This window comes from Vipera berus (assembly GCF_964194415.1).
Source record: "Vipera berus genome assembly, chromosome: Z".
Lineage (NCBI taxonomy): Eukaryota > Metazoa > Chordata > Lepidosauria > Squamata > Viperidae > Vipera > Vipera berus.
In genome coordinates this window covers 79,008,416-79,035,443 of record NC_138205.1, presented here as the reverse complement: position 1 = coordinate 79,035,443, position 27,028 = coordinate 79,008,416, and the positions used below count along the sequence as shown (strand labels likewise).

Below are 27,028 nucleotides of genomic sequence, written 5' to 3'. Positions count from 1 at the left end.
ATCACTGCAGTTGTTAATTTAATAAATCGATTGTTAAGTGAATCTTGGCTTCCCCATTGACTTTGCTTGTCAGAAATTGGCAAAAGGTGATCACAAGACCCCAGGACACTGCAACCATCATAAATATGAGCCAGTTGCCAAGTGTTTGGATTTGATCACATGACCATGGGGATGCTGCAACACTCATAAGTATGAAAAACTATCATAAGTCACTTTTTTCAGTGCTCTTGTAACTTCACTTCTATTTGGTGAAAGAAACTTTCAGAACAAAGAAGTGTTGTTGTTAGCTGTGAAGTTGTGTCCGACCCATTGCAACCCCATGGACAACGTTCCTCCAGGCCTTCCTGTCCTCTATCATCTTCTGGAGTCCATTTAAGCTCACGCCTCATTCTCTGTCGTCCCTTTCTTCTATTGCCCTCAATCTTTCCCAGCATTAGGCTCTTCTCCAGTGAGTCCTTCCTTCTCATTAGGTGGCCCAAATATTTGAGTTTCAACTTCAGGATCTGGCCTTCTAAAGAGCAGTCAGGGTTTATTTCCTCTAGGACTGACTGGTTTGATCACCTTGCAGTCCAAGGGACTTGCAGGAGTCTTCTCCAGCACCATAGTTCAAAGGCCTCAATTCTTTGGCACTCAGCCTTTCTTATGGTCCAACTTTCACAGCCATACATTGCAACTGGGAAGACCATAGCCTTGACTATACGCAGGGTGGCAGGGTGATGTCTCTGCTTTTTAGTGTGCTGTCTAGATTTGCCATGGCTTTCCTCCCCAGGAGCAAGCGTCTTTTAATTTCTTGGCTGCAGTCCCCGTCTGCAGTGTTCTTAGAGCCCAGGAAAATAAAATCTGTTACTACCTCCACTTCTTCCCCATCTATTTGCCAGGAATTGAGAGGGCCGGATGCCATGATCTTGGTTTTCTTAATGTTAAGTATCAAAACAAAGAAGTAGTAAGAATTAATTGGTCAAATTACCTGGTCATTTGTTCCATTAGCCTTTCTCAGTGTGGTATCAACCACATTTAACAGGTTTCAACCCCTTGTTAATTTCATGGCTTATGGGTGATATTTTCCACATAGGATAAAAGAAGTTGTAATGACAGCAGGCATTCGACTTTTACATCCTCTGTAAATGATAGGAGGATGACAGTAGAAATCTGACTGCCGCGGACAGAGAAGGCGGTAGTGAATTCCATAGATGTGAGGACTTACTGCAAAGTAATATATGATGAACTCAGGCATCATCTTGAAGATACTGACTTCTTTGGCCAGTTTAGTTCATTTCTACCAATCATCAAGTGCAGTGCTTTTTTTGTAAAAGAAAAAGGTGCCGGAACTCACACATGTCATACAACCCGCCTTGCCTACCCTACAAGGTTCCATCCAAAAAAGGTGCCGGAACTCCGTTCTGAGCGTTCTATGAGAAAAAAAGCCCTGGGGGAAGATCTCATATAAATCAAATTACACTTTAGAATTGTGTGAAAACCAGAGAAAATGTCCGAGACAAAGCCTGACCTAGAGTGTTTCTTTCCCTCCCCTCTCTATCTGCAAATGGGAAAACAGAATTTAGAGTTATTTCAGTAGATGCCAACTGTTTATTTAGTCATATTATTTTATTTAATAATAGCCAGGCAACATTCTGTAACTGAATTAGGTGCCATACAATTGGTTTTAAAGTGAGGGAACAAAGTTTATGAAAGCTCTTTTACTCAATATCTCATGAATCTATTATCATCATCAGTAGAAGGTCTGTATAGATCAGTACTGTAGTCAGGGTAAAGCATATTTCACTATGAAAAGCAGAAGAAAAACAAATACATGTATTAGGCTGTCCTTTAAGCTGTACAGAAATATCAGTATTTAATGTGAACAGGTTCTTATATTGAAGAAAGGCAAGCTAATATATTAGTGATTTCTTCAAACTCCTCTTAATTTCTCGCAGTGCATTTTCAAAATAGCAATAGATTGCAATTAAAAGATTTAGCCTAAGCATTTTAGAATTTGTTCTAAAACTGCTATATAATTTAGCATATTTTTATTTTGTCTTTATTTCCTCAGATGAAACTTATAGCATAAGAATTGAGGCTGCAGTGAAATCCTGTTGATTTTTCCTGCCAGAAAACTACTGCTTTATAGTCGTGATAGCTATTTAGAAACGTGCAGTACAGATTGCTTGTTTTCATGAGTGCTCAAGGAAACTAGGACTGAAATCAGCCTGAAGATATTCATGAGAATGTGTCTCAGGTCTCTTATAAGGGAACCATGCTTGTTTCCTCTGCATTATTTGTGGCAGTACCACTTTTGGAGCCGTTTTCATCGGTTGTATGCCACTGTTTTCTAACTTGATGTTTAACACAACAATTATTTTTTAGAACTTTTACTAAGTTCTTTCTAAACTTCTCACCAATAAAGACATAGAGAACTGGGTTGAGGCAACCATGGAAATAAGCAATTGCTTCTGTGATGATCAAAGCATATTCAAACCTGTAGCTGAGCACGACAGTACGGTCTGAGGTCCGTATGAGTTTCAAAAGGTTGTAGGGCATTTGTGTCAAAATGAAAGTTACAATAATAGCAAATATTATTTGTAAGGATTTGTGCTTGTGGAAGCCCTTAGCACTGAGTAAGGTTTTTACAATGATTGAATAGCATATAATCATGATGAGCATAGGACAGAAGAATCCAAGTGTCATCTGAATTGTTTCAGTGTACAGCTTCATAGATGGGGAAGTATAATTTGCAAAACATATCTTTTTGTCTAACTTTTCCTCTGTACTGAAGATGAACTGTGGCAAAGCAAGCAGCAGAGAGATTATCCAAATTGAAATACAGACCACAATACCCCAGAATCTTCTTTTCTGTTGACTAATATGAGTTTTGGTCGCTTGCACAATTACAAAATATCTGTCAACAGTTATAGAAGTGAGAGTTAACATAGAACCATACAGATTCAAAGTGTAAAAACCAAGGATGATTTGACATGGGAGAGTGTAAAAGATCCACTCTTCTGCAGCAGAATAAGCCCAGAAGGGCAGCGTGCAAAGAAAGCTGAAATCAGCAATAGCCAGGCTCACTAAAAATATGTCTGTAAGCATTTTCACTTTTTTGTAAAAAACCAGAATTATGATAACCAAAGAGTTTCCTGTCACTCCAAAGATGCAGGCAAATGAATACATGCAGACAAGGAAAACTCGCTTGAACTCCCAAAAAGTTTCATATGAGTTACTTTCATCAGAAGTGTTGTTGCTAAGAAATGCATAGTAATCATCTTCTTCCATGTTTGTGTTCCTTCCTTTCTTTAATACCTGTAAGAATATATATTGGAAAATTGGTTCACGTGATAAATCTACAATGCAATTTCCCCTATTTATTATTGGGAAAAGTTTCTGTCATGCTTCACCAGTTTGGAAATGCAGAGATGGCAATTGCAGTCTAGATACAGGTGGGGATTATCAGATTGGGGAAGGCTGCTACAATTCTTTATTTTAATTTCCTTAGTTTGAAAGTATAGTTGTATCAGACTACCTTACAACAAAAACATTCATATAATAGTATGAACAATGTAAAGCAACAGTAAAAATAATGATATTTGAAGAAAATAAAAAGAAAGAAAGTGTTGCATCATAAAATTACCTCTGTTTTCCAAGAGGAAACTATTCAGCAGTCTTTCTTTTTGTCCTCTGTTAAAAAATAAATAAAGAATGTGGTTGTTTATAAGCAACATACTGTGGCAGATCGCATTGGATCTTTCCAGTTATGTCACATTCAGCCCTGAATTCAAAAAGTTCACAATTGTTAATGGCTTGTTAAATTTCAAGTATAGAAAACATAGGCACAAACATTATATGCAGTTTTAATACTGATTATTAATTGTATTAATTGATACATATCATATTAACAACCCTATTGATTTTAGCCCCATATGTGACGAGTAGAATAAATAAAAATCATTTGACTTAAGGTTCCAGTTTTTAAATTGCCCTTCAATAATAAGGCAATAGAAGCCAACTCTTATTAAACATTCTCTGAAATGTACAAAACATACAAACTATTTTTACTATTAAGATCAAAGGAAATTAATTGCATACATTTGAATAACAGCCTTTGACCAGTTAATCTTAATAAACTATTTCCAAAGATAACATAAAGTCAGCTTCTTCAGTTTTTTGAACATGTTAAAACATAATTTATGGGCTTATAAATTACACTTGAATTCTCTAAAATCTAGAAGTTCAAAAGCAATAATGGCATCACAACCAAAGGGTCCAATTAACAAGTATTTCAGTTAAAAAGTTTGTTTGATTCTATAGAAGTTTTAAAAGCAGTTTCCCCAGAACTGAATTGATCCAAAATGCTAATATCTTGAATCCCCAGTGTGCCCAGAAAATATATCTGTTCACTTTTTAAAATCTATGTCTTATGGCTGTAATCATTGGTAAAATTTAGTTTCCTAAAAGGAACCAACAATCATCAACCCAAGACACAATCTGAACCTTCATAGTGAAATATGTTTCTACTATATTCATTCTGAATCGAGGTATGAGATAATGCAGATGATCAAGTATGTGTAAATACATAATAATTGTATTATGTAATTATATATACATCACTATACATAAATAAAAGCCACAAAAGAACAAGTAGTCATCCAGTAAGGATTTTCAGGTGGTTAAAAAGAAGCTGAAAAAATAATTTACTGAAGAGGAGAGTGTTTATAGTTCAGGGTTAAAAAACGTAGATATAAACAACAACTCTAAAACTTTAAAGCAAAGTATAAATATCTAAGTACTAGTCCAGGGGAAATGAAGGGGAGAATGCACTGTTGAATACTTCATTTTACAATTGCACTTTAATTATGTTTTTATATTTTGGTATCTCTATTTTTTAATCTACTAATATAAAACTCATCAAATACTTTAAGTAAAACAAAATAACATTTTAAAGTTGAATATGCGTAATAATCATAGGAAGATGGAGCTAACTGATGATTTATGGCATCTTTTGATAATGCTTGGATTTGTTTTTTTCCCCTTTTGTAAATAAATACATTGTACTACTGATGCATTTTTACAGCCAATATTCTCTGAAAAGAAAATGAGTCAATTATTTAAAAACTGTAGAAATGGATATGAAATGTGAGGTTTAAGAATGTGGGATTTATAAAAAAACAAAAGCAATCTACTTTTTAAAATGCAACATACTTGAAGAAGTATATAAACTTTTCAACATCATTCTTTTAAAAGGTGGTAACTTCTCTAACTTATTTTCTTATATATAAATATTTTAAATATAAATCTGACACAGATAGCAGCTTACCTTGCAGTGGAACAACCTTATCTTGTAGTTTAATATCAGGCAGGGCTTGAAGGTGACATTTGTGATAATATATATATATATATCTGCTACCATGTGTTTCCTGTTAATTTTACAGGAAAAGAAATTAGGTTGCATAAGCCTCTAGTTTGCCATTAAATGTCTGATTTGAATAACACAGATAATTGTGGGAAATATATATTTATGTTTGGGTATTTGTATCATGATATAATTAAATTGTTGTATATATTTTCTTGTATGATTTTATTGGAAGTATAAACAAATTATGTTACTGAGGGTCAAATAAGAAATACTTGTTTAGACAAATTTAAAATATTGGCTTTATCTAGGTCACAGGTCGGCAACCCGCGGCTCCGGAGCCACATGCGGCTCTTTAAGCCATCTCCTGCGGCTCCCAGTCGCCCGTTGTGCGCTCATCTCTCCAAACGGGCAGTGGTGCGCGCGCACCTCTCCAAACGAGCAGTGGTGCGCGCGCACCTCTCCAAATGGGCAGTGGTGCGCGCACACCTCTCCAAACGGGCAGTGGCGCCACCCATTTGGAAAGCTGCCGCGGCCCGTTTGCAGAGCTGCCGCCTTCCTCCGAAGGCGGTAGCTATGCAAACGGGCCGCGGCAGCTTTCCAAACCAGTGGCAGCAGGTCTGCAAATGGGTGGCACCGCCGCCCGTTCAGGCGGAGCTGTGCGTGCACCTCTGCAAAGGTTTGGAGAGCTGCGTGCGCACCTCTCAGAATGGGCCGTGGCGCCGCCGTTTTGGAAAGCTGCCGCGGCCCATTTGCAGAGCTGCCGCCTTCCTCCGAAGGTGGTAGCTCTGCAAACGGGCCACGGCAGCTTTCCAAAACGGCGGCAGCAGGTCTGCAAATGGGTGGCGCCACCGCCTGTTCAGAGACTGTGAAGGTTTGGAGAGCTGCGCGCGCACCTCTCCGAACGGGCGGTGGTTTGGAGGTCCTGGGGGTGGCTCTGGCGGCACCCTGGCTGAAGGCGCCTGTCGCCAGGGAGACCTATCGCCGCGCAGGTGCCTCCCGTTTTGCGCATGCGGAAAATGTTTTGTTTTTGCGCGTGTGCATGGACGCATGCGTTTGCACTTTTTGTGGCTCCCACTTTTTTGTGTGTGTGATGGAACCGGTTCCGAGTGGCTCTTTTGCTTTTTCAGGTTGCCGACCCCTGATCTAGGTAATACCTGTATAATTTTGAAGACGTTGGAAAGAGTAATGCTTTTTTAAATGTGCCTAAACGTCTCAAAACATCCCCAATACAGTGAATTGCTTTCCTCAAGAAGCATGAGTAGCTTATGACTATTTGGAGGAAAAGATACAAATGTGTCTGTTTTAATAGAATATATTTTATTGTTGTAAGTCACCTAGAATAGGGGTCCCCAACCCCCAGTCTGTGGAATGGCACTGGTCCACGGCATGCCAGCAACCGGACCACACAAACAAGCAAAGCCCATCTATGGGGTGCCGGCAGCATGTAAAATCACATCCTCTTCGGTCTGCAGAAAAACCTTTCTCCACAGAACTGTCCCTGCTGCCCAAAAGGTCGGGGGCACTGACCTAAAATAACCACATGACCAGATAGGTAGCAAATAAAGTTAACAAATAAATAATAGCTCAAGTCTGAACTATGCAATCCTTGGTGTTCTCTGAGCTTGGTTGTTTATTTACAGACTTTTCATTATCTGACTAGGTAACCTCATCAGTGCTAATGTGTGTATGGGATGTTGCTCCCTGTTAATATACAGTGGCTTGCCTTGCTAGTATTGGTGGGGATGTGGATTTCTCCTGGATATCAAATCTTGATTAAAAATTGTTTTTTGCTTTTTCTATTCAAGCAACCCTACATTCACTAGCACTGATAGTGAAACAACTACAAGGAAACAGTTAAGCTCAGAGAGCACCAAAGGCTCCATTTTCGGTTTGCAACAATTTTATTAAGATTTGACAAAATGTTGAAGTGTTCATTTTATGCGCACTTCCATAAAAATCTGTGCAGATTATATAAAGCAAGCATAACAAATAATTTTGGTGGGTAGATATTTTAAAAGCAATCGTCCTGTAGGTAGTAAGACTGCTGTGGTAGGCATGTTCAGAAACAAAACCTAAAAATCTGATAGATCTGGGAGTTTTAATGGTACCAGAGGAAGTATCAAACATCCCCAAAGTCACTTGCACAAATGGAGCTTCATGCGCACTTGCCTGCTGTTCAAGCAAGTGGAGCTGCATGCGCATGCACGCTTATCTACTGTTTCCAGGGCTCTGTTAACAAACTTTATTGTAATCCACTGGTAGAATGTTTACCACAGCATCTTATCTATCCCAAATTATCCTAAAAGTTTATCCTGGATCAAATATCCTTGTTGGTTTCTTAATGCCATCTCTTATCAATTGTTGTTTAAATATAATTGCTTCAGTTTGCAGAATAAGTCTGTCTTACAATCAAAGTCCAAATAGAAGTGGTTACTAGTTAACTGTAATAAATCCAATGAAGGCAAATATATGAGTCACAGGATAATGTTGCAGGATCCAATCTGGGTCGGACACCAGGACCAGAGGTTTAGTTTTCCGAGCTTTTGGACTTGTGCTAGAGCCCATCATCAGGGAACTTCTCTTTACCAGAATATATGCTTTGGGCTACTCTATGTGTCCTATTTATGTGGCACTTGGTTGGATGTGGCTTCCTGTTGGTTAATTGGTGTGTTGATGGCCAGCAATTGGATGTTGTTCCCTTGTGCTGCCAAGTGTTTGACTCCTATGTACCTGATAAGCTGTTAGTAAATCAGCATTCCTGTTGCTGACAAGGGACCCATTTTCCTGGATTGAATCATTTCCTTGGCTATCTTTGCATTTGTTCCACCAAAAATTTTAATAGCTACAAAATTGAATGTACTTGTTCATTGAAATGTGAGACTAGCGATGAGTTCAGATCTTCTTGTCTGACCATTTGCTTGTACTGTATTCTTGCAATCTGGTGGTTTGCTTCCTCCCTGTCTGTCCTACATAGTCACAGGGGCGGGCAATCCATTCAGAAGATCTGGTTGATTACCTCAGAAGTATCTCCAACCTCCAAGCAATCTTTGCAAAACTTGATGTATCCTAATATGGTAGCCTCAACAAGGCACCACATAAATGCAGTGCATAGAGCAGCCCAAGGTACACATTCCAGTAGAGAGAAGTTCTGTGAGGATGGCCTCCAGCACTAATATGTGCATGTTTACTTTTCTACTCTCATTGCATCCGCAGATAACCGCCCAGCCACCTTGTTCAGAGTGACCCGCTCCCTGTTTAATCAGGGACCGAGGTAGGGCTGAGGAATTTGTACAGTATCTGCAGGATAAAATCACTCAGATCCGGACTGGCTTGGACTCCGACTGGGTGGAATCCGGCGAAGTGGAGGGGGCAGGTCTCGAGGATACCATTTGGGGTGAGTTTGACCCTGTGACTCTGGATGATGTGGACAGGATCATGGGTAAACTGAGCGCTACCACTTGTTTACTCGACCCATGTCCCTCCTGGTTGGTTTCGGCCGCCTGGGAGGTGACAGGGGGCTGGCTCCAGGCAGTTGTCAATGCTTCTGAGGTTGTCTTCCCCTCCGCCTTGAAAGAGGCCGTGGTAAGGCCCCTCCTCAAGAAGCCTGCCCTGGACCTACCCTTGTTGAATAACTACCGTCCTGTCTCCAACCTTCGCTTTGTAGCGAAGGTTGTTGAGAGTGTGGTGGCACATCAGTTCCCACAATTCCTGGAGGAAGCAGACTATCTGGACCCATACCAGTCCGGTTTCAGGCCCGGCTACAGCACGTAAACGACATTGGTCGCACTGGTGGTCGCACTGGTGGATGACCTCTGGCAGACCCAAGACAGGGGCTGTTCCTCTGTCCTGGTCCTACTTAACCTCTCAGCGGCTTTTGATACCATCGACCATGGTATCCTGCTGCGACGGCTCGGGGGGCTGGGAGTGGGAGGCACTGTTCGCAGTTTGTATTGGCAGGGGGACAGAGATCCACCCAAGGCCCCTCGCTTGTGGGGTGCCCCAGGGGTCGGTTCTCTCCCCCCTCCTGTTTAACATCTATATGAAGCCACTGGGTGAGATCATTCGCAGCTTTGGGGTGAGCTATCACCAATATGCGGATGATACCCAGTTGTTCATCTCCACCAAGAGCCAACCCAGTCATGCCCTTGACATGATGTCCCGGTGCTTGGAGGCGGTACGGGTCTGGGTGGGTAGGAACAGGCTCAGGCTCAACCCCTCCAAGACCAAGACCAGCATCTCGTGTTGTCCAACAAGTTCCATCTCTTTTAATGGGGGGGAGATATTGCCCCCCTCAGAAAGGGCTCGCAACTTGGGTGTCCTCCTTGATTCACAGCTCAACCTGGATGATCATTTAACGGCCGTGACCAGGAGGGCCTTCGCACAGGTTCGCCTAGTGCACCAGTTGTGCCCCTTCTTGGACCGAGATGCCCTATGCACAGTTACTCATGCCCTCGTCACCTCTCGTCTGAATTACTGCAATGCTCTGTACATGGGGCTTCCCTTGGAGAGCACACGGAGGCTTCAACTGGTGCAAAATGTGGCCTGCGCGAGCTGCATTGGCTTCTGGTTGCTCTCTGAGTGCGTTTCAAGGTGCTGGTAATAACCTTTAAAGCCCTACATGGCTTAGGCCCGGGGTATTTATGAGACCACCTGCTGCCATTGTCAACCTCCCATCACCCGGTTTGCTCCCACAGAATCAGCCTCCTCAGGATGTTGTCTGCCAGGCAATGCCAGCTGGCGGCCCCCAGGGGGAGAGCCTTCCCTGTGGGCGCGCCGACCCTTTGGAACGAACTACCTCCAGAGCTGCGGACGGCCCCTGACCTTCGGTCATTCCGCCGTGACCTGAAGACTTGGTTGTTTCAACAAGCGGGTCTGGACTGACTACGTATTTTAATTAGGTTTTACTGGGTTTTAAATTGTCATATTATCATTGTATTTACTAGTTTAATTCTTTTTAAATTTTCTTTCTATGTTTTTTCTTTTTTAATTTTTATTGTTGTGAGCTTCCCTGAGTCCTTAGGGAGAAGGGCGGCATATAAATTTAAGTAAATAAATAAATAATATGAAAGTTCAGATGTCTAAATCTTTAGTCCTGGTGTCCAACCCATATTGGATCCTGTAATAAATCCATCCCACCTCCCTCAGTCTTCGTAGGAAAAAGGAATTTGTCACTTGCCCTTTTAGTCAAAGTCCTAATATTGTAGGAATATGCCAATTTAAACTTTGGAGTAACATATGAAATTCACTCTGTTAGTTCTCCACCAGGAGAATATATCTTTGGTCTGGAACTGGATCAAAGTCATTTTGTGTCTCTTTATCCAAAGTTCCATGCCCCAGCATATTTTGCAGGATTATTATCATCTCATAAAACTTTTTAAAAAGAAATTCAGCTAAGGGCTGCATACTCTCCCACCCTCCTTTCTTAGGTTTCAGGCACTGTTCTTAGTCCATGAAACTTGATCAGGGAATAAAGAACAAAGAAGGGATGTTTTCTATATGTTTCTCTATATTTCAATCCCAGGTTAAAATAAAAATTCAATAGAAATAAGCTCTAGATATGTTGCAAGCTCAAAAGTACAGAAATCCTGTGGTAAGAGTCTAAAAACACTTCACATGCGCACACACACACACACACACACACACACACACACACACACACACAAACAGCTACAGTGCTTCCATACAGAGAGGATAGAGATTATCCAGAACAACATGTATCAAAAAGAAAAAAACAATTAGAGTCCAGCAAGGGGTTGAAATAAATCAGCATTCAACCACTAATCAACTTTTAAAGCAGAAAACAAAATGAAACAATAAATTCAAAAAGTGAAAGTTAACACCCATGTATGCTTAAGGCAATGAAACTAGTAACAGGAAAATGTATGTGCCCAATGACTGATCACTTCCAAAAGGAATTAGAATCTTCAAGGCCCCCCCCCTTCCCAACAGTCCATAATCGTCCAAAAGTTAATGCAACATGCTTGCTTCTCTTCAACATTGGAAGTTGTCCAACAATGCCATCAGCACAGAACTGGCAGAAACCAGTGGGACCCACATAGAGCCATCTACTTTCTAGAGAAGTCTGCACAGAAGTGATCTTCATGGAAGAATTGTGGGCAAAAAGCCATACCTGTGATGTGGAAACAAGGCTAAGCAAATCAACTATGCACAAAAATATAGAAAAATGATAGCAGGTGCTCTGGACCAATGAGTCAAAATTTGAAAAGTTTTGCTGTAGCAGGAGGCAGTTTGTTCGCCGCAGGACTGGAGAGCAGTACAATAATGAGTATCTGCAAGCAGTAGTGAAGCCTGATGGAGGTTCCTTGCACGTTTGGTGCTGCATTTCAGCAAATGGAGTTGGGGATTTGGTCAGATAAATGTTCTCAGTGCTGAAAAATACAGGCAGATACTTATCCATCATGCCATACCATCAGGGAGGCATTTGATTGACTCCAATTTTATTCTGCAGCAGTACAGTGACTCTAAACCTACAGTCATTGTCATTCAGAACTATCTTCAGCCTAAAAAAAGAACAAGAAGTCCTAGAAGTAATGTTTTGGCTCCCACAGAGCTCTGATCTCTACATCATTGAGTCTGTATGGGAATACATGAGGAGACAGAAGGGTTTGAGGCAGCCTATATCCACAGAAGATCTGGGGTTAAGTTTTCTAATGTTTGAAACAAGCTTGTAATTTGCCAAGTTCTTTCAAAAACTGTATGCAAGTATACCTAGAAGAATTGATATTGTTTTGAAGCAAAGGATGGTCACACCAATATTGATTTGATTAGGATTTATCTTCTGTTCATTTACTTTTCATTTTGTTAATTGATAAAAATAAACTAGTAGCGCTTCTATTTCTGAAAGCATTCTTAATTTACAGCATTTTTGCATAACTGCCTTACACTTTTGCACAGTACTGTATAACTAATAAGAATGAAATTATAAGGATTTTGGCATCTGAAGTATTTCCAAATATACAGACAGGGTACATTAAGCTAATGTATATCCTCAGGATACATTAAGCTAGAATCTTTCTAATTGTTCTTATTTATTGTCTTTGTGTGACTGACAAACTCTGAATCTTTTCATTAATAATAAAGGAACTGTTTATAGAACTATTTACTGATTTTTTATTAGAATTGAATACTTCAGAAAGTAGGTGCAATTCTTCTCCTGCACCTGTAATTTAAAACCTTTATCACCTTTTTTAATTTACAACAGATTCCTTGCCCCTAGTTTCTTGGCCTTGAACAACTGATAAATCTATTGTAAATGAAACCCACTGGCTTTTTACTTCTTTCTCACAATTGGTTGATTTCTGAACACATATATGTTTGTGGAATAATGGTAAAGTTGTGTTGTTGTATTCATCTTTTGAAACAGGTTTAGCGCTTTTATCAGTGAGATCTAAACCCATACAGAAATTAATCAAGCTTAGAAGTTTATCATTCATAGTTGAGCTCCTTTGGAATATTCCTACAGAACACTTACGTAAAATTGGATCATGTTTTGACAAATCAACTTGCTACCATAACTATACACCAGAATTCACCTCCTCCCCTCATTTCTGTTTCAGGCAAGACTAAATAAAAATGGTTGGTGGATATTTTCCTGCTGGCTGGTCACATTGGTGGGGAGGGAGAGAAGGAATCAGGGGAATCCAGTGATCCCTGCTCTTAAAGTGCACTCTACTGTGCATCCTAAAAATGCCTTTGCTAGCATTTTTCATCTGGCAGAATTGAGGTCTTTGAGGCCTGTACATAGTTTACCAGTCCAGTTTTTTGTCAGGTAAAGACTGATGGTTGGTTAGTAGCCACAAGGAAGAAGCCTGAAAAAAGATATGCAAGTAAGTGAAGATAACTACTTTGTTGATAGAATGCTATCTAGTGATGGTAATTTTAAAATAGATGAGTACTGTAAAGTAAAATGTTTTTTTATAAAACTATTCTATTTCTTATGTATTGTGACATCGTATACAAAGGGACGTGGTGGCTCAGTGGGTTAGGACACTGAGCTTGTTGACCAGATGGTCGGCAGTTTGGCGGGTCGAATCCCGAGTGCCGCGTAACAGAGTGAGCGCCTGTTACTCGTCCCAGCTTCTGCCAACCTAGCAGTTCGAAAGCACATAAAAATGCAAGTAGAAAAATAGGGACCACTACGGTGGGAAGGTAACAGCGTTCCGTGCGCCTTTGGTGTCTAGTCATGCCGGCCACATGACCACGGAGACGTCCTCGGACAAGCGCTGGCTCTTCGGCTTTGAAACGGAGATGAGCACCGGCCCCTAGAGTCAGAAACGACTAGCATGCATGTGCGGGGGAACCTTTACCTTTACCTTTATACAAAGAGTGAATTAGAATTATTACAACAATCCTATATTCTATTTTCACAATCAATCTCTGTGTGTAGAATGTGGGAAAAATATTATTATAGCGTAAGTATATTGCATCCCAACATTAAATAATTCTATTTGTTTTCAGTACTGATTTTTAATAGTGTTGTGTATGTGATGAAATGATGAAATGTCTGAGCCACGTAGAAAATGGATAGGAATAATCAGTCCAAAACATTTGAAGAACTCCAGCTAAGGAAAAAATATTCTAATTCTCTCTCTCCCTCTCTTTCTCTCCTTCTCCCTCTCGCTCTTCCCCCGCCCAGGATAAGTTTGAACCCTTACTATGGATTGAGTTTGAAAACTTCTTCAAGATGCCTTTGTTTTTAAATATCCTTTTGTTATTATTTCTTCCTGTCATTTAATTTTTTATCATTATTTTTCTTGTATTTTCACCTTTTTATTTTATTAAGAAGGGAAGGTATGCTGTTCAAAGACTCCTGCTGAATTAAAGAAGTATATAAGCCCCAGAAATAAGCAATCCATAAACACAGTGAAAGGTGTTGGCATATAGACGTAATGAGATATTGTATTTTATCTTCTACCTTTAATTTCTTTCACTCATGATTGCTTCTTTTGTGTTTTGCAAAGCATTGCTCATCCACAATGATGAAGCTGTATTTATAAAAAAAATTCATATAATGGAACTTTTCAACAAAATCATTAATTTTGATAATTGCACTTCATCAGTCTAAATTTGCAATTTCTTAGTCTCCTTGTTAATGTAACAATGAATTTTATGACACATTATAATATAACTCAGCCTTCCATCCTTCTGAGGTAGGTAAAATGAGGACCCAGATTGTTGGGGGCAATTAAGCTGACTTTGTAATAATGCCGCTTGGGGTGTGTGTGAAAGCCCTAATGAGCAGGCATATACATAGAATGAAGGCTACTGCTAAGCTTGTAAGCCGCCCTGAGTCTTTGGAGAAGGGTGGGATATAAATGGAATTAAAATAAATAAAATAAATAAATAACAAACTAAGTTTAAACGTTTGTATCTTTTGCCCATTGAACTAATATAATATCAAATACAGTCGGTATTGTCTAAAATAAAAATTACGTTAGGTAAGTTATAAAATTCAACTATATTGATGTATATAAAATGAGTAACTGCTTTTTCTCCCATTGTTTTGGAGTTTTTCTAGCTTATATTGCCTGTTTTCTTATAATTACCTTCCTGTCCTGGTGGATGTAATAGGAGGCAGGTTCTTCAGATAACCTGGTCCCAAACCATGTAGGGCTTTAGAGTGATAACCAGCATCTTAAACTATAGATAGGTAGCCAGTGCAACTCCCATAGAAGAGGTAACACATGCACAAATCTAGGCTTGCATAAAACTATTAATCCCATTGAACAGTACTCCAACAATACTCCTGATTAGCACTGCCACCTGCTTCTTGAGCAAGAGTGGTGAATCCAGGATAACCTCCAGATTATGCATCATGTCAGTCTGGGGTAGTCCACCCTATCCATGACCAAAGATGGTAATACTCTAAAAGGGAAAGATCCCCTAACCTAGAGCCACTCTCTCTCGCCAAAGTTCAATTTTAGCCTTTTGTTTTTCATCAATAGCTCAACAGCCTCCAGGCACTGAAAAAAGGTGGTTGCAGCATCATTTAACTTCCCATGGGCAGAGATGTACAGCAGAATATCATCAGCGTTCTGATGATATCTTAACCATAGTGATGGATGATCTCCCCCAGCAGTTTAATGTAAATGTTAACAGCAGCAGAGAAAGTACTGACCCTTGAGATTCTGCAAAGCAGGACCTGGGGATTAGACTCTTGCCTCTGATCAACACAAACTGAGAATGTCCTTGAAGAAAGAAGGTGAATCAGAATAACACAGTGCCCTCCACTCCCAGCTCCTAGAGCCATTTCGGAAGAATACCATGATCAATAGTATCACAAGCTGCTGAGAGGTCAGGTAGACAATCCCTTCTTGCTCCCACAAAGACATCATAATTCATGATCAGTGCTATTTCCATCCCAAAATTGGACCTGAATCCTGACTGAAACAGATAATTATGCTATCTCCCTGCCATGGGTTCATGATTGCTACTTTAGCTAATTTTGATAATCTTAATTTAATTTTATCATAAGCCATCATGGATTTTGGATTTTCAGAAGATTTCTATATACATTTTGGGAATAATATCTGATTATGATAATCTGATTTTCTATGTCCCCAGAAACAGCACCTATAGCTCCTCAACTGTTGATGAATCTGATGATTTGGAAATGGCCCAAGATGCAGAGATCTGCTTGCTGAAGTCAGGAGAATTGATGTAAGCCCAGTTTATTTCCCTATATTTGGAAGAAACTGCCATTGGCCAGAAGGACAATAATTTTAACCCATTGTTTCTTTTAACAACACTGAATCATAACAAATCTTCTTGAAAGTAAGAAATGAGTTTTCCACATTTTGTGTCATTGGTTGGTCAAGCTTTCTTTTTGGTCTTGTAATCTTCAGGCTAAAGCTGCCTCTCACAGTGGAGGAGATTTTAAAGTTTGGAGAAGGTACCAGAGAACTGTTTATTAAGTCAAGTACCTACAGCATTATTCCAATCACTGTAAACGAGACTGGCCTTACAGTAAGTTGGGTGTTTTCATCAGACCCAAAGAGCATATCATTCAGCGTAGTGTACAAGCAATCAGAAGACACCTCTCTGGATCAATGCAAAGTAAGTTAGCCCTTCATACAGAACTGTTCTTCTCCATGGAAACATTGCACATAATATAATTATGAACAAATCAATTCAACTAAGAAAATCCGCTATTTGCTACCAGAGCTACACCATTCTAGATCTCTGTCCCAAAAATATAATTAGGCAATGTGCTATAGTTTTAGTGGTTAGTAGAGTTCTAATTTGTAGATAGCAGGAAACAATACTAATTTTTGTTTGGATTTGCCCTGCATGAAGAGGATCTGGGGTTAAAAAATGTGGGGGCATTTTTGCTCTAGGTTGTCCATCCCTGTCATAAGAAGCTCTGACTGATCCATTATGCTTTAAGTATCAAACAGAAGGTTGCTGAAAAAATTTTGTTCTCTATTTCCTTCTCATTAGTGTATCTTTCAAATAATATTTTGGCCTTCTGAAAGGGTTTCAAAACCTGGCTCTGCCAATTAGCTTGAGGCATTCCATAATGTAGTTAGTGGGTTAAGAATCTTGAAGATTCCATTCTACCCCATTGTACATTGATTCCTATTCCTATTTCGTTAATTTTAATATTTAATGTTTTAATGTTTTATATTGTTTTTACTATATTGTAGGCTGCCCAGAGTCCCTTGATAGGGAGATGAGTGATATATAAATTAATTATATATTAATTTAATATAATTTAATATAATATATAATATAATTATATATTAATTAATTAATTAATCAATTGGTAGCCTTATGAGCTGATAGTGATGAAAATCATAGTCAACACATAGAGAAAGCATTCAGGTAGGCTGGTTAAAAGTATATTCATTCATTCATTCCCTAAGTTAATTTATAATAGCAAAATTGTTTCTGGCTAATATACTGATATATATTTTGCAGGTTCTTATTCCTATGACTCGCTGCAATTCTCATAAGGAAACTATCAGAGGGAATGTAAAAGTCCGAAATGCTGGAATTTACATACTTATTTTTGACAACACTTTTTCTAGGTTGGTGTGTTGGAGAACAGAGTGTATTTTTTTATGGTTGTGATGTTGTGGATATTTAGGAATTGTCACTTACTTCGTTCTGAGTGTGGAGTTAATATGGAAATTGTGTTCCTCTAAAACCTACACAATTACTGTGTTTTAAATATTGAAATATTTTTCTTAATTACAGTCAAAATTATTTCATGTTTTTGAAATTATTTCATGTTTTTGATGCTTTAATTATTCCTCTTTAGTCTTAAAACATCCTTTTATTTGGCTTCTTATTACTGTTTTATATATTATGATATTCTATTGAATGAGGTGATTTTGCCATAAAGGAAAAAAATAGCCATCCATTGTGTGGCTAGGGTCACATTAATTCCAATTCAGAGGAAGAGATTTGAACTTTATTTGGTTGTAGTTGTTTAGTTCTGTTTAAGCAAGACAGTTATTAAATGAATTTTGCCCCATTGTACAACCTCTTGCCATAGTTGTTAAGTAAATCACTGCAGTTGTTAAGTTAGTAACATGGTTATATGGTTGTTAAGTAAATCTGGCTTCCTTGTTGACTTTGCTAGTCAGAAGGTCTCAAAAGTTGATCACATGGCCCGGCACGCTTCAACCGTCATAAATACATGCCAGTTGCCAAGGTTCTGAATTTTGATCATGGGAATGGTGCAACATGTGTGAAAAACAGTCATAAATCACCTTTTTCAGTGCCGTTGTAACTTAGAACAGTCACTTAATGATTGTAAGACAAAGACTACCTGTAATTGCATGCTCCGTTGTTTCTCCTAGACCTAGATTATCTTAATTTTACATTTTCATTTTGACTAATTTTCTTATGTTGTTTTTCCTTACAGGTTTATCTCAAAAAAAGTTTTTTTCCACCTGTCTGTTCAACGGCCAGTGATTTATGATGGAAGTGATTTTCCATAGTTCTTCCTATATGAAAAATCTTGCAAAAAACACTATTATTTTTGTATGAGTGTGTTTGTGTGTGTGCATCTGTGTGTACATGTGTTTGTGTATCTGTTTCTGTGTGTATGCATACAGACACACACACATACACATATGAAGCACCAAAATCACAGAAGGATATAAAATCCTCCAAGATTTATGCAATAATTCAGAAACCATACTTAAATATATATGCATGAGAAAAAAGCATAGCTTTTATGAGAGCAATAATGATTCTAGACTGTACCTCTTATTCAAAAGCCATTTTGTTTATTAAACAGACATAATAGTCGTTTTCTGCTGCATTTGATACCAAAAATGATTCTACATGCATTTTATTAAAAAGCTAAGAATAGGAAATGTATTTTTCAATTTAGAAGATTTAACATATGTATAACACTAATTATTGTTAGTTTTATTGACTCAGCAACAGACAGACAAATAGAAAATCAGTTTTGCATGAACATTAACACTGATAAATTGACTTCCCAGCTGAATAAGTTATAGTTTAGGATCTCAGAATCTGAAGGAGAGCCTTAAATTTTCAGGTTTTAAACAATTATTACAGTTTTATTATTTTGTACAGTATATGAAAGTTTCCATCAGTTTAGCCCTCCTGTATACTTTATATGACCCACATTAATGAAAATGTGTTTTGGTTTTGCTTATATTCATACCTTCCATTTAAAGGACTGTTCCCCACCCCATCATATGCATCTGGTTATATAATAATTGAGAATTCTGGGAAAAGCAGTTCAACATGCAAAAAAGGTGGTGTTTGGCATAAAAAAAGATTGTCTATATCTCTCCATTTTGCAAAATGGATGATCATTTAAGACAGTTGATATGTTGCCTATGACGCAGGATTGCCGGCAATAGTTAAATTTAATTTGCAATCTAGAAGTAAGCTTATGTTGATCCATTATCCCTGCACAAACACACAGTTTACAAACCAACTACAACTCCTGTTCAAAGGTTGGCATATTATTTTACCCATTCTCACAAAGGAGGGAACAAATTGGGTCAAATAGACTGCATGCACCAACATGTTGATATCATGTTTTTTAAAAATCCAGATTCAATGCTTTAAGTCCCCTGCAAGCCTGATCATGCTATATAATTACCATGAAGTAAATAAAACATCTGGTGTAAGCCTCTTTTATCTAAACAAGTTATAGCCATACAAACATGTTACACATACTTTGGTCCAGAAAAAAAATTCTAAAAAATATATTTACATTTACAATTTATATTATTTTTTATCATATGAATGACATGTTTGTGAAAGATAATCAATATAAATGGAATTGTTACTGCTCAGACATAGACTTCACAAGTTTTGAATATTTCCTCTTAAAGATGCTGAACGTAGGCTTAAAGGAAAATTTGAAACGAGCAGAAGATGCACTTAGTTAAGCAATACTTTACTCCATCCTTTCCCAATTAATGTTGATTATTTTAAATTCCAGATTCCCGGACACAACACTTCGATTTCCCTATATCTGCTGACTTTTTAAAAAAATAATATTTATGATGGAGAACAAAGGTAGATTTCTAGTTGGCAGAAAAGGTGCTAAACTATGTAAGGCATGGATGATACAGTAACATACAGCTATATTGTTATCATGCCATCCTCTAGACCATAGGTCTGCAACCCGCGGCTCCGGAGCCACATGCAGCTCTTTCAGCCGTCTCCTGCGGCTCCTAGTCCTCTAACATGTGCAGTCCAAAAAAAAAAGTGGGACTAAAAAAGTTCAACCAATCAATTCAAATATGCAGGGTAGGTGCATATCTCGCCTTGGCTCCACTCTTCAGTCAAACCCTGTTCTGCGCATGTGTGCATGTACGCGCATGTGCACACATTTTTTGCGGCTCCCAGTTTTTCCTTTTGTGAGGGAACCGGTTCCGAGTGGCTCTTTCACTGTTTCAGGTTGCTGACCCCTGCTCTAGACCTTTTATCTGGCGGAAACACCACCATGCTAGAAATTATTGTTTTCTTTTGCACTCTCTACAAGTTAGCTTGAACTTGTTCAAGACTAGGATATGAGCAATAGGGTTTAGCTGCTTGATATTATTACAGAATACTATGCAGGTCTTGTTAATGGATTTATTAATGCAATGCAGATACTTTGGTAATGATTTACAATTCTCTTAGTGCTTATATAATCCCAAACAGACCTGTGAGTTGCCTGATATGGTTAAAAAAAATGCTGATAACTTAGAAGCAAAATGATAAATATTATGGATTGACCATTTCTTTGTTGAATGTTATTATGTGTTAAAAACATATTTTATTTTGAGTTGAGTAGCAATAAGGATTTAATGCTAAAATATGGAATGTTGTTTGCCATGGATTGTGCAATATCAAATGGATTTTGAACTAAAATCCCATAATATATTAATAATGGGTATTCTCAGTCTATTTTACTGTAGAAATTTAATAGAATACTTACTTTTTTCAAAAATTGGTTTGTTTCATATATAAAAGTAATATGAAAAGGATGCTGTCAAATATACAGAAAATGTATTATTTTAAATATATATTATTGATGAAGAGATGTCTGAGTGATTTATCTCTAGTGTATTAATTATAATTCTTCAAGTCCTTACTCATACAAACAAAACAACACCCTATGCCCATCACAAACAAGTGTCCAAGAAAAGATAAAGGAGTTCCTGTGGATATTACCTTGCTAGTCATTGCCAATTAAGGGGGCTGTGCTCATATTCATTTCAAGGCCATTGAGCCAGTGCTGTCTGAATCCCTATTTCCCCAATCATGTGGCCAGCATGAAGTGCTGTGCCTATTTATCTACTTACATTTCTGCGCTTTCAAACTGCTAGGTTAGAAGGAGCTGGAATGAGGACAGGAGCTCATCCAATCATGTGGAGCTTGAGTCCTGGGCTGCCAGTTTTGCAGCTGGCAAACCCAGTGTCTTAAGCACTGAGCCACTGCATTTCCCCTATAAACCAACAACAAATGACTAGTAAAGAAGGACATTTATTTATTAGAGGAAACATTTTTTTAAAAAAAAATTAAGCTTCTCAGAATTCAATCTGAAAAATAGGGGGGACGGAGGGAAGTTAGTTAATATGACATAAGAATGCTCACAATCTTTAAAAAATTGTTTTGTTAATTTTTAACATACACCTTAATATTTGGTAAACGTGTTGTCTGGGTTAGTGTTTAAAAAACAATTTCTATAATTCTATAGTCCATACAGTAGCTTTACTTGATTTCCTCTTCTTCCAATAATATTCTGTTTTGCCAATCTTAAATTAATGCAGTTCTTATTTAAATAAATGACAATTGAATATAAACATTTTTCTCATGTTTCTGCAAATAACATCAATATAAAGCTTCTTTTCATTGATCATCTTGATTGCCTCATCATAAATCCTGTTTACATTCTTATTTAAATTTGTTTTCCTCACAATATTCAAAACATTCTTACTGGTTAAGATTTTCTCAAAATTAGTTACACTTAAGTATTTAAGTCTTTTTTCTCATACATACCATCACATTTTTACATTTCTCATATCATAAAGAAAAATAAGAGGGGGGGGAGACAAAACAGAGAAAACATTTCTTTTATGTAAACCATCGCAACATTTTTATATTTCTCATGTCAAAAAACCAAACAAAAAAAAAAGCATACTATATCAGGGCTTTTCAACCAGTGGTACGGGTACCACCTGTGGTATGTTGGCACCTGGCAGGTGGTACGCAACCATCCTAGAAAAGTGGTAGTGGGGGAGGGGAATAAGCTGAATCGGTGGCAGCACCACACAAGCCTGAGTGAGAGATGGGTGGGGCTGTCAGGGCTTAGCAGAAGCGCCAGGATCAGCTCCAGGCTCCAGCTGCAGCCTGGCACTGATCCTGCCGCTTCTGAGCCCAGAAGAAGCACTGATCAGCTGGAATGTTGCAGCATCTCCAGGGTCTTGCGATTTACATTCAGATGCTTGGCAACTGATTCATATATATGACCATCACAGTGTCCCAGGTTCATGTGAAGTGACCAAAACCTGCAACCACCCAGCAGATGGGGGGAATAAAAATCAAACACCCTCACCCTACCCCCGCTGCCAATCCTCAACAGAAATGCTGACAATAATGAAAACCTCAGGAGGAAGAGTGGCTTGGGGGGCACTTTTTTCAGTGCCATTGTAACTTCAAATAGTCACTAAGCGAACTGTTGTAAGTCAAGGACTACCTGTACTTCATCACTTTTTTCCTTTTTTTCTTTTTTTTTTTTTTTGGTCATCAAGTTTTTGACACCTTGCTAGGCAACTGGTGGTACTTGGATGTTGCCATATCCTAAAAGTGGTACAATGGGTGAAAAGGTTGAAAAGCCCTGTACTATATTACTTGAGGGGTTCATCCCTCTTAAACTACTCTTCCTTTTGTTTTCAAAATCTTTCTATTTCTTTAACCATATTCAAATAAATGTTTAATTTTTAAATACTCCCTCTGGTAATTCCCATCATCTAGTTTCTTAATTCTCACTTTAGCCATTTCCCCCCCCCCCAACATCATCTCTGTTCAATATGCTTCAATATATCAAAGAATCTTCCCATAACTTATAAATGTTGTTGCAGGTACAAAAGGCAAAACAGGTAAGATGTTTTTATAGGAAGGCTTCGTCCCTTCGTATTCATTAAAATTCTTTTCCTTCTTTCTTGATTTTATTTATTATTTTTTGTCTCTCAAGTTCTTATAATTCTAGCAAAATCCATTTTGCCAAATCTTTTTTCTTGTCCTCAAACTTATTTTGTAATGTTAAAGTGTAGTTTGTCTTTTCCATGTCCAGAGTTTCCTGTAATTTTTTTTCCATCTGGATTAAGTCACACTTCCTTGTATTGTTAAATTCCATCTTAAAATCTCTCTCCTCTGTCTCGTATTTAGTTGTCTGTTTTTTTCTGCTCGCTCTCTATTTTTATTTTCTGAGAATTTTTATGTTCATTTATATTTTTAAGGTTATGTTTAATTTCCTCATGGTTTGAAATTATTCTTGTTTGGATTAGTTGCAACATAGCATAGATCTCCTTCTGAAAAGTATTTGTTTTTTCTTGATATATTCTTTCTGCAGATCTCTGGTTTTCCATGATAGCCAAAAATCAGGGTTTTCCTTTTTCTGCTGACAGTTTTAGAGTCACAGTTGAGATAGCAGTGCTTTTTTTGTAAAATAAAAAGGTGCCGGAACTCACACGTCATACAACCTGCCTTGCCTACCCTACAAGGTTCTATCCAAAAAAGGTGCCGGAACTCCATTCTGAGCGTTCTATGACAAAAAACGCCCTGTGAGTTAGTATTTGTAATCCAGAAAGATCAGTTCTTTTTTTTTTTAGAGTTTATAATTCTCACTTTGTAAAAAGCCCAAGATGCTTTCTTTTTTCTTTTGTCATAGCTGTTCTCTGTTATTAAGACACTGAAGGTCACCAGAATCAAATTTATCTTTTCCTGGGCTTTTGCCAGTCCCTGCAATAGATCAGCCATTGTATATTTTCATCCAACATACAACAGATGTAGGAAGCAAATACAGGGTGAGTCAAAAAGAACTCATGTCTATACACTAACACACAAAGTATAACAAATGGTGAACTTGAAGGCCTAGTACACAAGGGTAGATGTGATATAGCTATTACTAAAACTTGGGATGAAACCCATGACTGGAACATGCAGCTAGAGGAATTTAAATTGTTCAAAAGAAACTGACCTAATAAAAGAGGAGGTGGAGTTGCATTATATATAACAAATAGTTAATCCTGTATAGAAATGGGGGGAAATGGAAACCTTGAATGCATTTGGGTTAATATAAAAGGAAAAAAGAATGACATTGCCATAAGTACATACTACAGTTCACCAAACCAAAAAGAGGAAATAAACGTTTTGCTAATCAGCTAAGGTGTGTAGGAAGCACACTACAAGAATAATGGGGGAATTCAGCTCAAATCTGAAGAGAGCCTGCTTCTCAAGTTTTACTCAAATGTTTTTAATCACTAATCTTATTAATAGCATTTGGTAAAGAAGGAATGCTGCTGCTTAGATAAATAAAGGAGAAAATAAACAGGCATTGTATCTTTTGAGAAAGATACAAAATTTGGTGATTTAGTCTGCCTTTATGCTAGCTAGCCTTATGCCAAAATGATTTGAAATTACAATAAATTATGGAACTCTAGGGACTGTTTTCATCTGTCATGATCTCCCTTTACGGGGACATAGTGGCACAGTGGTGTAATGACTCTGGAATTGCTTACCAGAAATGGTGTGCACTCCAGTGGTTCAAACCCAGCTCCCATCATTTGTTCTCTGGCTCCTACCGACCCAGCAGTTTGAAAACATGCAATATTACAAGTAGATAAAGGGATACCACTTCAGTTTGAAAAACTCTAGCTATATTTGTGTTTGTGGAGCAAAAGCCAGCACTAGATGTGGCTGGATGCAAGACAATGTGACATGAGGCAAGGCAAGACAAGACTGGTGGAGGAGCTGGTATCTTTATACCATTCCCCACCACCATTGCCAGGGCATCAAGGATAGGCATGCAAGCGCCGAACAGAATGAACTACCAACCTAGACTGTCAAAACTGCAATGTGTCTAGCATATGTAGATTTCACTGTCATTGTATGCCATATGCTAAATAAAATAACATCTTTTATTCATTGGGGAATAAAACCTAGTAGGAGTTTCAGTTAATACCTTTGTCACTTCACAACAGAGGTTAGGATCTGAGCTGCAAATATCGAGATGATCACTAGAGGGAAACCATCCAGAAAGTTGTAATCCTTTGATGCCATTTAATAGCTTTCTAGATTTTGGCAGTTTAGATCCGGTAGCCCCACCTAATATTTCATTTAATTTGTCATTTAAATTACTAAGTGGATTGGGAAACAAATTTTTCCTGACATAGCTTAAACATTCTTTCAGAGCTTTGTGTAAGAAGGGATTATAGCAGAAAAAAACACAGTAGGTACAGGATAAATCTCAAAAATATGTTCTGTTTTCCAAGAATTATACCAATTAGTTTTTAGAAGAATGACATTCCTTTAGATTAATTTAATTCTCATAGGTTCAAATGGATTGGCTGTGCAGCCAATGGATGACAAAAAGTGGCCAATGAGGAAAGCCTTTTTAATCCTCTTCCTTATTCAAACCAAGTAGGCAGGGCCCTAATTGGCCAGAGAAGAAAAATAATCCATCCCACCAGACAGAAGAAGTATCTAATTAAAAGCATCTAATTAATTAATTCTTGAATTAGAAGTGAAACATCTATAAGGAAAAACAAAGAAAATTTAGTTGCCTTTTGAAAAAGCACCTTTGGGGCAACCATGACGGGAGAATCTCCATAGACAGTGCTGGAGATACTTACTCAAGAAGTATGACATCCCAAGCCAGCAGAAGTCATGCTTTCCAAGAAGTATAGGCCTGCATCTGAATTCATAGTGCACTCATTTGATTGGGTATACTTAAAGCCATCAGCTTTAGGCTGTACAAGTCCAGACAACACTTTGTAGAAGAGTTTTTGTTGCCATATAGAAACTGGCCTCATCACTATTTTAAATACCAATGGGAACAGAGAGGGGTGGTATCCGTAGTGAAAGAAAGTTTTTAAAAAACATCTGGCTTTATTTTCCTTCCCACCAATGTTCTCTTGCAGATGGGAAAAACCATTACTAATTGTTCTTTTTAATATACTGCAAGTTGGAGATGGGCGACTGTAGACAGGTGGTTGGAATGGCTAGTTTAGTCATCTGCTCAGTTAAGAGGTCGCCTATTTCTTCATCTCTTAAATATCAGCTTGCTATTTTTTAGACATAAAGCACCAAATCCATGTCAAAAATACCTGAGCTAACAAGTCACTGGTGAAGAGGATACAGCTGGAGGGAACAACTGATAAGGAAGAGCTCCATGCTCAATTGATACTAAAATATTAAAAGTGAACTAAGAGTAACATTTATGTAAGATATACAAATAAGATAAATACTGCAAGAGAAGGACAATGAGCAGTTATTGCCCGTGGGACCTGTATGTAACCCATAGAATAGGCAAAATGTCATAAAGGCAGGCAGAATGGTAACTCCTACCACAGCTGAAGTTATAATGAACAGCTGTGTGAAATATTTTTCAGCAGAAGGAGTGGTTGACCTATAATGCATTCACTGGTGACCTAGACATCAACATACTGCTCCCTTTGTCAGTTTAAATTGACCTTTTGTGAAGAACTGGACTAGCACTCTTTCAAAAGAGGACTAAATCCACAGAGAAAGTGGTCAGACATTACTTGGGCAGATACTTCTTTGGAAATCGGGCCTCTAACTTCTAAATGGGCATGAAAGACAGTGCCTAGTATCAGAGGAGAGGGATCAAACTCCAGCAGGCTAAAGTGACTTGCTAGAACTGAGCACATCACGATTCAATAGCCCACAATTAATCATGTTATTGAGAAAGCATTCTAGATCATATCCATTGAGAAATTATGTTGGGAAAAGAGCAAAGCAATGTTTTAAAATCTGAACAGCTGGAGATAATCTAAACTGTCTTTAAGCTGTGTGTATATAAGACTGAAATACAATAAAGGCAGTGGCAGAAAGATCTGAAAAAAAGAATTGTTTATCTGGATATACTGCATTTGTGTTACAGTTAAAACAGACATAAAGATAAACCTTTGGTATTTCCAGTATAAGCACATG

The 27,028-nt window shown here is 38.1% G+C and overlaps 2 protein-coding genes across 4 annotated transcripts in view; one reads left to right on the top strand and one right to left on the bottom strand.

Moving 5' to 3' along the window:
* FYCO1 (FYVE and coiled-coil domain autophagy adaptor 1) overlaps positions 1-27,028 on the top strand; it is a 74,348-nt gene that overhangs the window by 37,012 nt on the left and 10,308 nt on the right. For 2 of the 3 annotated variants that reach the window (XR_014028379.1, XR_014028380.1), the window contains exons 16-19: positions 15,932-16,027; positions 16,213-16,423; positions 17,288-17,397; positions 18,240-23,880. Coding sequence is in view for 1 of the 3 variants with exons in the window: in XM_081342945.1 (XP_081199071.1) it covers positions 15,932-16,027; positions 16,213-16,423; positions 17,288-17,397; positions 18,240-18,315 (493 nt within the window). In the remaining 2 variants the exon portion in view is untranslated. Of the gene's footprint in view, positions 1-15,931; positions 16,028-16,212; positions 16,424-17,287; positions 17,398-18,239; positions 24,330-27,028 lie in introns of those variants that run through there. The other variant, XM_081342945.1, reaches the window with a different exon arrangement.
* On the bottom strand, positions 2,080-3,286 carry CXCR6 (C-X-C motif chemokine receptor 6). Its single transcript, XM_081342946.1, has one exon. The coding sequence runs from the start codon at positions 3,268-3,270 to the stop codon at positions 2,242-2,244; it is 1,029 nt and encodes a 342-aa protein (XP_081199072.1). The 5' UTR covers positions 3,271-3,286; the 3' UTR covers positions 2,080-2,241.

Excerpts from the sequence above, each read along its gene's own strand:
- CXCR6 (XM_081342946.1), bottom strand. The coding sequence starts at position 3,270 with ATGGAAGAAGATGATTACTATGCATTTCTTAGCAACAACACTTCTGAT.